At 39.9% G+C, this 13,154-nt stretch overlaps 1 protein-coding gene across 1 annotated transcript; it reads left to right on the plus strand.

The window, feature by feature from the left end:
* The first annotated feature begins 126 nt into the window (after window positions 1–126).
* prdx3 (peroxiredoxin 3) lies at window positions 127–13,032 on the plus strand. The gene is made up of 7 exons (XM_061744973.1): window positions 127–185; window positions 4,062–4,173; window positions 6,025–6,166; window positions 10,364–10,499; window positions 10,939–11,042; window positions 11,393–11,558; window positions 12,879–13,032. The coding sequence occupies exons 1-7, from the start codon at window positions 150–152 to the stop codon at window positions 12,927–12,929; spliced, it is 747 nt and encodes a 248-aa protein (XP_061600957.1). The 5' UTR covers window positions 127–149; the 3' UTR covers window positions 12,930–13,032.
* Window positions 13,033–13,154: the final 122 nt, after the last annotated feature.

A 13,154-nucleotide genomic window follows, 5' to 3' on the forward strand; every position in this document is an offset into this window, starting at 1 on the left:
TTTTTTTTTATCGGACAAAGCAGAACCGGTCAGAAACATAATTTTTAGTGAGATTTATTTATTTAATTTTATTTTCGTATGGGGAGATTTGAATCTAGCACGTGTGTAAATGACCTCTAAAGAACCGCCCACGTGTGACATAATCCAAGATGGCGGCGGCGGTTGGACGACTGCTCCGGACTTCTGTAAGTTTAACAACAACACGCCGCTGTTTCTCCTCAGCTCGGGGCTCCTGGGGGGGCAGACACCGGCCCTGGGCAGGTGTCTGCAGCAGGTGGAGGGGCGTCCTTCTCTCTGCAGGGGCGAGGTGTCGCAGTTGAACCTGAAGCCTTGAACGCAGAGCCTACGCCGTAGGGTACGGCGTAGCCGACGGCGAGGGGGACGCGGCGACGCGCACCGTACGGTTGGTGTAACGCGGAACCATAAATCAGCCTTGAGTGATGTCAAACATGCGCTCCGCAGCTCCTCAAGAGGACGCTTGACGCAAGATGTGTTCAGTTAATTTTATACTAGCAATAAATACCTAATACAACACCAATGCACCTACTGCTGTCAAGGGAATATTTTATGAATGAATCACTTGTTATTTTAGTATTTTTAATGGACTAAACCTCCTCTGCTGCCTTTCTACACATTTTTTGAGTGGAAATGATAACACATGGAGCAGAGTTTTTATCTATGGAAGAGTATTAGGGCCATGCAAGACAAAAAACATTTGAGAGTGGAAGATTTTTTTTATTGTGTACTTCCAGAAAAAAGTCATAGTGTCGAGGAAATAAGTCGAAATGTCGAGATTAATGTTGAAATACAATTTTGTGAATAAAGTCGAAATTTTCTCAACATTTCAAGTTTATTCACAAAATTTTTACTTTTTTCCCGACATTTCGACTTTTTTCTCGAAATTATACTTTATCATTAATCTCGACTTTTCGACTTTTTTCCCGACATTTTGACTTTTTTCTCGAAATTATACTTCATCATTAATCTCGACTTTTCAACTTTTTTCTCGACATTTCGACTTTTTTCTCGAAATTATACTTCAACAATATTCTCGACATTTCGACTTTTTCCTCGAAATTGTACTTCATCATTAATCTCGACTTTTTTCTCGACATTTCGACTTTTTTCTCGAAATTATACTTCAACAATATTCTCGACATTTCAAGTTTTTTCTCGAAGTTCTACTTCAACAATATTCTCGACATTTCGAATTTTTTCTCGAAATTCTACTTCAACATTAATCTTGACATTTCGACTTTTTTCTCGACATTCGACTTTTTTCTTGAAATTCTACTTCAACATTAATGTTGACTTCAACTTTTTTCTCGAAGTGCATAATGAATCTTCCTCCTCTAAAATATTATTTTTATTTTTCTCCTGCCTGGCCCTAATACTCTTCCGTATTTATCAGTGTCAGCTGGTGCTAAAAAATTGGGGGGCACAATTTACCTTGGCATACATAGGGGTGTAACGGTACACAGAAGTCACCGTTAGGTACAAGCTTGGTACAATGGGGGAAAAAAGAAAGTAATTTGGTCCTTTTTTAATTTTGAAAAATTTAAACATCCAACAATGGCTTATTGGTCATAAGTTTTAGTGAAGCAGTTCAGTTAAGCTGCAGTGGAAAAAAAAAACTGAACATAAAGTAGGGGCTTAACATTTCAACAAGTCCACTGTTATTTTGTATTGTTTTTTTCTTCCTGGTTTGGGTTGAGTTCATTTTACACATTAAAGGGAAGAAAAACATTAACATTTCCATTGTTCTGTCTGGAATTTATATTATTTGAAAAGATAACGTTCCTTTATTTCAGATATTTGATAATATACAAAATCAACAAATATTATTTTAAAAGCAAGTGTTATTTAACCTATTTTAAACAAACATAAAAATCTGGTTTGTGTAGTAAAGTTTGATTTTCTAAAAAAGACGGGGAATGAATTGTCCAAACGCATAAAAAAAACAACAACATACGACTACGTCACGATACTGATCTCGTATTCATTGCTGATAACTTTGGCTGCGTCCGAAATTGCATACTTCCACCCTAATGAGTATGCAAAATGAGTATGCAAGATTTTTTAGTGCGTCCGAAACATTAGAACGTACTCAATAGTAGCTCTATCCGTACTCATTCCGGAGAAATGCATTAGTGTGGATTGATGGACACTAGCTAAGCAGAAACTTCCCACAATGCAATGCAGCAGTGTTTGGTTGCTAAGTGATACGTATATGTCATAAGTATAATATTAAGTATAATAATATTATTATATAATATTAATATTATATAATATTAAGTATAATAATATTATTATATAATATTAATATTATAATATTCGTATAGAATAATATTATATAATGTCATCTTGTTTCGGTTAGAATAAACGGGAAATAGCGGAGCGGTGCTGCTACTGCTGCTGTGACACGTCACTTCCTCCTAACGGCAGGAAGTGATGTGTGCGCTCTTAATAGTACGTCCAAATTAATGAATACTACTGATATTTACTCAAAAGTGTGCCGAATTTAAGTATACTTTTTAGTACATACTGTTTAGTATGGCATTTCGAACGCACCGTGTGAGTTTCGGGACGCACAGGACTGCGTCCCTTTACGAATCTAATTCAAACAAATTAAAAGAGATCCTCAGGTCACGTGATTATTACATGTTGGAGAGTTTACACTCGTTTCTGTTTGACCGGCGCCCCTTACTTCCGGAAGAAAAGAAAATAAAAAAAAACATTTTGGAACAAATAAATATTTAAACAACATTTAATTACTATTGACAGTCACCCACAGACTGAAATAACCCCTTCTTTTAAAGGAGCATGAGGCTCCTTTTAAGAAATGAGACTCTCTAGCGCCACCCTTCACCACGACGGCTGTCGGGGGTACTGCAGCCAACAGTGAAGCCAGCACGGGAGAACGGGGAGAACGTGCATGCAGCGTCATGTGACGTCACATCCACAGGACAGCGAGGGAAATTCGGGCCCCGAATTGCAGCACATTTTGCAGCACACAGCCTGTTCAAGGCAACGGAGAGATACACTAGAGCAGGGGTGTCCAAAGTCGGTCCTCGAGGGCCGGTGTCCTGCATGTTTTAGATGTGTCCCTTTTTTTATCAAACCGTGATACAAGGAGCTTGGTCATCAACAGAACTATCCAGACTTTGATGACAAGGTGGTGACGACCGTTAATTAGAATCAGGTGTGTTGATGCAGGGAAACAACTAAAACATGCAGGACACCGGCCCTCGAGGACCGACTTTGGACACCCCTGCACTAGAGGGCTCATTTGTTTTGGTTTGGAACGCTTCATCTGACATTATTACTAGAAAACTTAAAGCGACACTACGTAACTTTTCCACCTTAATATCATATTTCCAGAGTCATTGTGATGGTACATCAACTTCCAACAGGTTTAATGAACCTCTGTCATGGTCTGAGGGGTCTGTATCACCTTCACTGGTACTATGTAACTTTGAGGTGGATGGTAGGAACCCTGCCACACTACTGGTAAAGCACTACCGCTTTTGTCCAAAGGAGACGCCAAACTCAACAAAAGCTGAAAGTTACGTTGTGCTGCTTTAAAACGTATACGATTTTTTTTTTTCATAAATCCTGCCTCAATGCTACTTTAATAATTATATGCATCTTAAAGCATTTTTTTTTCTTTTGTTCTTCTTCTCTTGATTTGATGGGGTGGCGCTCTAGCGCCCTCTACTGACCAGATCTTTTTTTTTTTTCAATGACTGAAGTGACAGTTGGAAGCTGCCGTCTTTTTTATTTATCGTGTTGTATGTGGAACCTACTACAGCCGATCAAAGGTACATGTCATATCAGATGTGCAAAAGGGCATATTTCACGTTCTTCAGTCCCATTTTCGGTCTCCTCGCCCTCTATTGATCACAGCAGGTAATTGGTTCCTGGCAGCTGATGTTGGGCACTTGCTGTGAGAGATCTCTGTTAACCACACGGGGAGCAGTGCAGTAGCAGTTAGATCCCTAATGAGACCTGTGTTGGAAGAGCTCTTTGATATATCTCTGGCTAACACCTCTTTCTTTCAGGCGCGGGTTGCAGCAGGAGGGCTGAAAGTCACAGCGGCCTGTCAGCATGGCGTCTGCGGAGCCACAAGGGCACTGGCGGCTCCTGCACTCCAGACATCCCCTTTCTCCACCAGTATGTACCACACTGCTGTCATTTTGCAAAAATTATGCAGAGTAGATTCTGATTAGTATGGAGAAATGTCCTCGACAAAGCATACATTCCATTTATTGTTTAATCAAGAGACTAATTGCCAGAAAAATCAGTTATATGTGCTTGTTACCCAGTATAATAAGATTTACAGGCCTATACAGGAAGAAAATTAGAATATTGTGATTTTCTGTAATGCAATTACAAAAACAAAAATGTCATACATTCTGGATTCATTACAAATCAACTGAAATATTGCAAGCCTTTTATTATTTTAATATTGCTGATCATGGCTTACAGCTTAAGAAAACTCAAATATCCTATCTAAAAAAATTAGAATATTCTGGGAATCTTAATCTTAAACTGTAAGCCATAATCAGCAATATTAAAATAATAAAAGGCTTGCAATATTTCAGTTGATTTGTAATGAATCCAGAATGTATGACATTTGTGTTTTTTTTAATTGCATTACAGAAAATAAAGAACTTTATCACAATATTCAAATTTTCTGAGACAGTCCTGTAGACTTTTAGATTTCTCTCTCTCTCTCTTTTAAAGAAAAAAAATGTTATGCCTTCATTAGCTGAGTGAACAATAAAAGTGACCACTGCTTTGTCCTGTACATATGCAGTTATACAATATTCACAATCCTGGAAATGTATGAACTACAACGATAAATATGGTATTTTTTGACAAAGGAGCCTTTCAGCCTGATAAAAACGGGAAATGGTGGCATATTTGAACAGTGTCACACTGAGCTTTGTATTTTTCAATGATGTCCTGAAGAGAAACAGAGATTAGATTAAAAAAGAAATAGTTTAGGAGAATATAAGCCAAGTCCTGGCATCTGTGCTCCGTTTAAGTGCCAAGTATAAGTGTCCCCCTGTCTCTGGCTGATGAGTTGGACTGCTGTTTCTGTAAAGTCCTCTGACATCTTACCTTTCAGCACTTGTGAAGTTTACCGTGATGCAGCCCCAAATCCCAGCATTTCCACAACCATGTTTCACGGCCGATGTGGGCACGTCCTCCCTAAAACACGGCCTCTGTTACTGTGACCAAACAACCTTAAAACATCTATTCAGAGCAACGTTTTCTTACAGGCCCGCTCTTTGACTTTATGATAATTCCCAAATTTCAAGTTTCCTTAACCCTCCCAGCGCAGTAAGGGTACAAAGACACTTCCAGTGCGCTTTCAGGGTTAAAATGTTCTTCTTCAGATAAATCAGCAGTCATTTGAAGATGATTTTAAATTTAATTGAAGGTTTATTTGATATTTCTTGCCAACCTCATAAACATGCACAGCTTGGCACCTGAGCGTCTCTGTCTAGTGTGTAGATGTTGGCATGGCGACAGCACACACTTAAACAGCCGTCCTGGATGTCAGGGGTTTAAATTAGCCGGGATTTCACCTGAGACTCGCTGGGAAGGTCCTGGTCATCGGAGCCTAATCTGGAAGTCCTGATGCTTATTTTATCCACTGATTGAGTGATAAATGTAGATACGAGCTTAATTTCCCACATCACTGATCTGGTTTGTACTTACTAATTTGTGTAAATTATGGAAATGACAATGACATTTCCAATTTATTTAAATTTTGGAGAAAGATACTTATTGGTAGTTGTTGCTTTTGGAGGAGATGGAAGTGCTTTTAACGTGGTTTTACTGATCTAATGGTGTCTTACCAAACATCAGCTTCCTCCCACATGTGACTAGAAGACGCCACTGCTCTACAAGCGGCAGAGCAGAGGCAGGGAAAGCATAAGAAAAGAGAGGAAGTGAAGCATATCTGCAGCTTAGGCTGATAAATGAATGAAGTGTTTGACTTGTGTTTATCAGACGCGTCCAGATGGGCCCCTGCTGTCACTCAGCCGGCCCCGGCCTTCAAAGCTACAGCCGTCCACGACGGGGAGTTCAAGGAGATGAGCCTGGCTGATTTCAAGGGCAAATACCTGGTTCTTTTCTTCTACCCATTAGACTTGTGAGTATTCATGAGGGAGTGCAAACAATGCCTGTTTATTGAGCAGCTTTCAATATGGGAAGAAAAGGAGGGGAAAGCGTGATCTTTCAGACGGACTGTTATTCACTATTAAATGAAGATCCAGCCTCTTATTCATGTCACCAAACTCAAACCAGCACCAAGGAATCAGTGACTGTGTTTCCATGCAGTCAATAACCCTTTTAAAACCTGAATATTAGCAATAACCCGGTTTTGCACGGCCATGTAAACACCAATAACCCCTTTGAATAACCCGAATTTGCTCATATTCCGGTTTTTAAAAACCTGAAAATGACCCCTGGATTACTCCTTTTCTAACCCGAATATTCGGTCATGTAAACGCCAAACGGAACATGAATTTGTTTTCTGCGCATGCTCTTTTCGCAAGGAATCTTGGGGCCAATCTCAATACACCACCTACTTTCTACCACTAGCCCTAAAAAAGAAGCTACAGATTTAGGGCACTTGTAATCTTCCCAGGGCCCTGTCTCAATACTCCCACTACTCCTACTTTTCAGCACCACCCCTCAATTTTGCATGCTACGTCACTGCGTGGTTTACGTTCGGGTACGTAAGCGACTACGTAGTTACGTTTGCGCATACGTCACACCATATCAGGAAGCTGAGAGCCAAAAGCTGTTTTAATTTCAGCTGTAGCGCTGTTAATATGCCACTAACTGTTAAGATCCCCAACCTGGGCTCAGTTTAGTCGTCCCGGGGGAGAAACCTGCAGTTCTGTGGAGAATTACCGCTGGCTGAAATAAATCATTTAGGAAAATAAATGTTGGTTTAATAGATGAAATCTAACAGTTGTAGCTACGCTTGTTAAGAAATTTGCTCTGAAAATTTGGAGATGAGTGCTGCCGGCTCGGGGGCTGATTTATGGTTCTGCGTTAAATCGACGCAGACCCTACGGCGTAGGGTACGGCGTACGGCGCGTGTCGCCGCGTAACCTACGCCGTAGGCTCTGCGTTGGTGTAACGCGGAACCATAAATCAGCCTTTATTCTGGCGTGATCTTTGCAAGAATGAGCGATTATATACATTCACTGAGTGAATATTATGAAAGTAAAATATATATTTCTCGCTAGAAATGTAATCAAAACGCATTTTTATGCAGAAACTAACTCAAAATATTCATTTTATTCACTAAAAAATGAGAAATGTCCGCCATGTTTTTTTTTTTATTCAGTCCGCAAATGACGACGAAAAGCATTCTGGGAAATTTTTCTGGCCCTAGTTCAGCTAGTGAGCATTGGAAAACCCTTGCTCTGAAGGGCTAGATTCATAGCCACTACACTAGTTTTCCCGACTCCCCCTAGATGGAAAGAGGAATTGGGACACCACTACCCTCACAGGAACGTGCAAAATTTAGGGGTAGTGATGAAAAGTAGTGGGAGTATTGGGACTGGGCCTTGGTCTTTTGAGTCCAGGAAGTACTGATAAACATAGAGAAACGCAAGACCACGCCACACTTTTGGAGTGAGGAGGAGACTAATCATTTTATAAATGTAATGAAGGACATGAACATTTTGGCATTTGTAGACGGTAGAAAGTACCGGGATAGCGAGATTTACAAGAAGGTGAGCGAAAAGTTGCGCGAAGTAGCATTTGTTTTGAATTTGGATACAGGAAGAAGAAGCGGAAATGACGGGAATTGCATCATCACGTTCTCCGCGCGTCGCTGTTTTGATCCAGATATCCCAAATAATGAATTATCATGTATACAGGGATAACCCTGTTTGCTCACGCATGGAAACGGAATATTCCGAATGTTTCAGTAACCGGAATATTAGCAATAACCCGAACTTTGACTGCATGTAAACGTAGTCAGTGGCATTTCTCAGTTCAGCAGGTTCCCCTACATTCACGGAGGCGCTGCCTCTATTTTCTTTATTTTTTCCTCTTCTATACTTCTCTTCTTGAGTCTTTTGTTGCCTCGGGCATGATGTCCACCCTGAGAACTGGTTTCTTGGTACTTTAAGTGTGACACGGCAGGCTGAAATGCAGTCGTCCCAAGAGCGACCAGGACGGGGGACCAAAGTTATTCTGCTGGTTTTGGCGTTGGGAGATTGAATTCATGATAATTCAAATATTTCTCATAATGTAACTGAGGTTTGGCTCTGTTTGGTTTCACGTGCAAGTCTTTTTAAAAGATTACTGCTAATCGTACTGGGGAGGGGGGGCTGGTGGGTCTTAAGCCTCGATCAGTTGACCGTTTCCATCACATTCAGACCTTAGCACTAAATAGCTGGAATCCACCCTCTCTCCTAGAACATAAAAAAGAACAATAATAATCACTAAATAATAAATGTACCATTGTAAACAAAGTAGACAAGAATTAATAAATATAATAGCAAATGTGTTATGCTCGAAAAAGGAGTAGGAAGAAGTGAAAAACTTATGAACTCCTACCCCTTGAACTCAATACTGTTTTTTCCAGTTGGACCTTGTTCTTAAGGGCCAATCCCAATACACTCCCTACTCACTACTGACTACTCACCACTAGTCCTAGAAATGAAGCCACAGGCGTAGGGTCCTTGTAATCTTCCCTAGGGATTGGGACACCACTTGCTACATCACTGCGTGGTTTACGTTGGGGTACGTAAGCGACAGCGTAGTTATGTTTGCACATACGTCACACCTAGGGCTGGGCGATATATCGAGATTTTAATATATATCGATATATTTTCAAACACGATATGGTACGAGACAATATCGTTTATATCGATTTAAAAAAAAAAAAAAAAAAAAATTTACATTTTTTTTTAAATGATTTTGATATAGCTTATTTTGTGACAAATTGACTTGAATGTTTTATTTGTTATTTGCACAACTGTCAACCTCAGTGGAAAAGTCTACCTGTTACGGTCTACATTGTATTAATTACACAGTGCATTTTAATTTAATTGTTATGCAGGAAAGGGATATTTGTTTTATTTTATTCAAGAAGCATTTTTATTCTATATATGCAGGCAGTTTATTTTTATTTCATTTGTTTTATACATTTTGATATTGTGCAGACCTCTGTTAACAAAGGAACCTGTGTGACATTTGGCACGAGGCTTTGTATTAAAACTGTTTTTTTAAGGGTTTGCCTCAGAAAAAATGAAGCTAACAGAGATGCTATGCTATAATGCTTTGGGGGAAACCCCAATTATGGCACAGAAAAAATATCGATATATATCGAGTATCGCCATCCAGCTAGAAAATATCGAGATATGACTTTTGGTCCATATCGCCCAGCCCTAGTCACACCATATCAGGAAGCCCAGAGCTAAAAGCTGTTTTAATTTCAGCTATAGCACTGTTAATATGCCACTTTATTAATTTTTTATATTTTTTCAGGCATAAAAGTAACCGTTAAGATCCCCAACCTGGGCTCAGTTTATCCAAATAACGCCTGTTAAAAAATTTGCTCCGATGTTTTCGGGATGAGAAGAGACGCCGGCTCGGGAGCTGATTTATGGTTCCACGTTAAATCGATGCAGAGCCTACGGCGTAGGTTACGGCGTAGGTTACGGCGTAGGTTACGGCGTGCGTCGCCGCGTAACCTACGCCGTAGGCTCTGCGTTGGTGTAACGCGGAACCATAAATCAGCCTTTATTCTGGCGAGGTTTGAAAAAGACTTCGCAACAACGGGCAAGCGAGTGATTATGTACATTCACTGAGTGAATACTATGAAAGTAAAATATATATTTCTCGCTAGAAATGTAATCAAAATGTATTTTTATGCAGAAACTAACTCAAAATATCGATTTTATTCACTAAAAATTAGAAATGTCCGCCATGTTTTTTTGTTTGACTCAGTCGGCAAATGTTGACTGATGTAAAGCATTCTGGGAAATCTTTCTGGCCTTTCTGCATCAGCACCAGCATCTGAAATCCCTCGCTGTGAAGGGCTAGATTCATACACACTACCCCTCGAAAAGTCCACTACCCCTAGATGCAAAGAGGAATTGGGACACCACTACCCTCACGGGAACGCGCAAAATTTAGAGGTAGTGCTGGGGGGGTATTGGGACTGGCCCTAAATGTGAAAGAAAAGATGTACAATGGAGCTGAAAAAATCAAGTACCGGTACCTCCAGGCCTCTGATCCTTTTTATAAATTAAATCCAAACAATTGTCACAAAACTGCCACTCACCTGGCTTGTATTTTTCTGTTTTCTGTTCTGCAGCACATTCGTGTGTCCGACAGAGATCATCTCCTTCAGTGACAAGGCCAACGAGTTTCATGACGTCAACTGTGAGGTGGTGGGAGTGTCTGTGGATTCCCACTTCACCCACCTCGCATGGATCAATACGCCGCGAAAGGTACGGCGTCTAAAACTCCCTCAGGGATGTGAGAGGGGTGATGCTGACGTCATCTCAAATGCAGCTGTTACAAGAGTTACCGCTGGTCGTACGTCTGCGGTTCGTAATGCATTTTGTTTAGGCCTGTGTTGAAAAAATCACTTCTCTTTTTATTTCCTAAAAATCGATTCGTATGTCTAAAGAATTTATTTTTTTTCAACATATTTTCACCCGGTGAACTTTAATCCCAGTAGTCGTGTCATGCAGGTGGTGTGAAACTATCAAACAATGACCATGGCGTCAAGTTTAATAGTAGTATTAATACTGTTGCATAAGTACAGTCATGTAATTCAGGTAACAGCTCAACTCTGAATCTCTTAAGAATCGGAGTCGAATTGATTCTTGACATTTGAATTGATCCCCAGCCCTAGTTTTGTTTAATGTTGGGTTGTGTTTGTAGACGGGAGGTTTGGGCCACATCCACATCCCTCTGCTGTCAGACCTCAGTAAGCAGATCTCCAGAGATTACGGGGTGCTGCTGGAGCAGCCGGGAATTGCGTTGAGGTGAGTTCAGATCTATCATTGAGTGATTGATTGATTCAGCAGGTCGTATTTACATAGTAGATTTGAAGTGGGGGGGTATATTGCATGTTAGACATCAGTGTCAGATCCATACATCAGAAAATAGTGTATCAAAACCTAGAAAAGAATATTCAAGAAACTGCATTTGTTTAAGAGTCTCAAGCTGAAAGGTATTCTTTTTTTCTTTTTCTTGTTAAACGCTTTATCTCCTCAAACTGACAACCTTGTTCTTGTAATTTCCCCTCAGAGAGGCTTTAATAGGAATACACATGACAACCCGTCACTGCTGCTCAGATGTTTGTGTCTCTGATCAGTTCTTCTTTGTCGTACAGGGGCTTGTTCATTATTGATCCCAACGGCGTGGTGAAGCACATGAGCGTGAACGACCTGCCAGTCGGCCGGTGCGTAGAAGAGACTCTTCGCTTGGTGAAGGCGTTCCAGTTCGTTGAGACTCACGGGGAAGTGTGCCCGGCCAGCTGGACCCCCGAGTCCCCGACGGTGAGGAGTCTGGGACTCTACACATATCAGTCCAGTAAAAGTCCTCCATCATCACTTCATAAACACAGGACATACAGGACTGTCTCAGGAAATCTGAATATTGTGATAAAGTCCTTTTATTTTCTGTAATGCAAAAATGTCATACCGTACATTCTGGATTCATTACAAATCAACTGAAATATTGCAAGCCTTTTTATTATTTTAATATTGCTGATCATGGTTTACACCTTAAGAAAACTCAAATATCCTATCTCAAGAAATTAGAATATTCTGGGAATCTTAATCTTAAACTGTAAACCATAATCAGCAATATTAAAATAAGAAAAGGCTTTCAATATTTCAGTTGATTTGTAATGAATCCAGAATGTATGACATTTTAGTTTTTTTTTTATTGCATTACAGAAAATAAAGAACTTTATCACAATATTCTAATTTTCTGAGACAGTCCTGTATGTAATAATAGTGACTGGAGTTATTATAAAAAACATTTCTCAGTTTGGTCACATTCATCAAATTAATTGTTTTGAAACTAAATCAAGCAGGTTATCATGAAAATGACACTTGAATCATTATAGTAGTTTCTGTCATGGAGTTGAAGATTCTTTGTTCATTTGTTTTTAATAGTTTAGGGATAAATATAAAGAATACATGGTCTTGTTTTATCAGATTATGATCATCATCTGCTTTTCAAACTAAACTACCTCCCATTTATGAGACTGGAATACTTGAATCAAACCCCAATATCCATCTATTGTGTTAATTGATATGGATAAGAAGTCGATCACTGAGCATCAAAACTCCTTTTGGTACTCATGTGTCTGCTAGTCCTGGCTGTTTAACATCCCAGTACTTCAGTTCATCATGATTTGATGTTGGTTATAAAAAGAATTACAAGGATTTGCAGTTTAAGCTGAGATGTAACTGTTCTGTAACAGGTAACCGTTTCATCTTAATGGCGATCTAGCCAGGTTGAGAGGGGAAGCCTGGCTTTAGGCTTGTCGTAACTAGTTAATCTCCTTACCTGACCTCGGAGTTTATCCTCCAGTGTCTCGGCTCGTATCGGTATGTGACGGCACAAATCCTGCCAACAATGTAACCGAGTTGATGGAGAATCTGCTCTTGGTGGGTTTGCAGCGTCGCACTGCCAGATGTTTGATGAAGTAATATCGTTTTCATTGTCTTGAGACCAACCTAATGAAACTCATTCAGCTGCTCTGTTTAAGAGGATTACCGGTAAAAACCAAAGCAGATGTCAGTGCGGGTGTGAGAGGACCCAAATGGAGATGTGACGTTAATCTTTCATTTATTCACTTCTTCCAGATCAAACCCACCCCAGAGGGATCCAAGGAGTACTTTGAAAAGGTCAACTGAAGTTCTCAGGCTGAAATGCTGCAAATCTGAACAACTGCACTGTTAGTTTGCAGAATACGATGTACTCATGCAAAGCTGAATATAAATAAATATTACTAAATTACTCTGAATTCATTTGTGAGGTAGTTTGAGCAGTTTTCATGGCCCCTAGACACACATGCGTCCTCCTTTATGATCATGTGACTCATTACAGGGAGGTGTAACTAAAATACAATTGTCCAATAG

This window comes from Cololabis saira, chromosome 17, assembly GCF_033807715.1.
Source record: "Cololabis saira isolate AMF1-May2022 chromosome 17, fColSai1.1, whole genome shotgun sequence".
In the NCBI taxonomy this organism is placed as follows: Eukaryota; Metazoa; Chordata; class Actinopteri; order Beloniformes; family Belonidae; genus Cololabis; species Cololabis saira.

Excerpts from the sequence above, each read along its gene's own strand:
- prdx3 (XM_061744973.1), top strand. The coding sequence starts at position 150 with ATGGCGGCGGCGGTTGGACGACTGCTCCGGACTTCT. Across the intron at positions 4,174-6,024 it reads GACATCCCCTTTCTCCACCA|ACGCGTCCAGATGGGCCCCT; the intron begins GTATGTACCACA and ends TGTGTTTATCAG. Across the intron at positions 11,043-11,392 it reads CAGCCGGGAATTGCGTTGAG|GGGCTTGTTCATTATTGATC; the intron begins GTGAGTTCAGAT and ends TTTGTCGTACAG.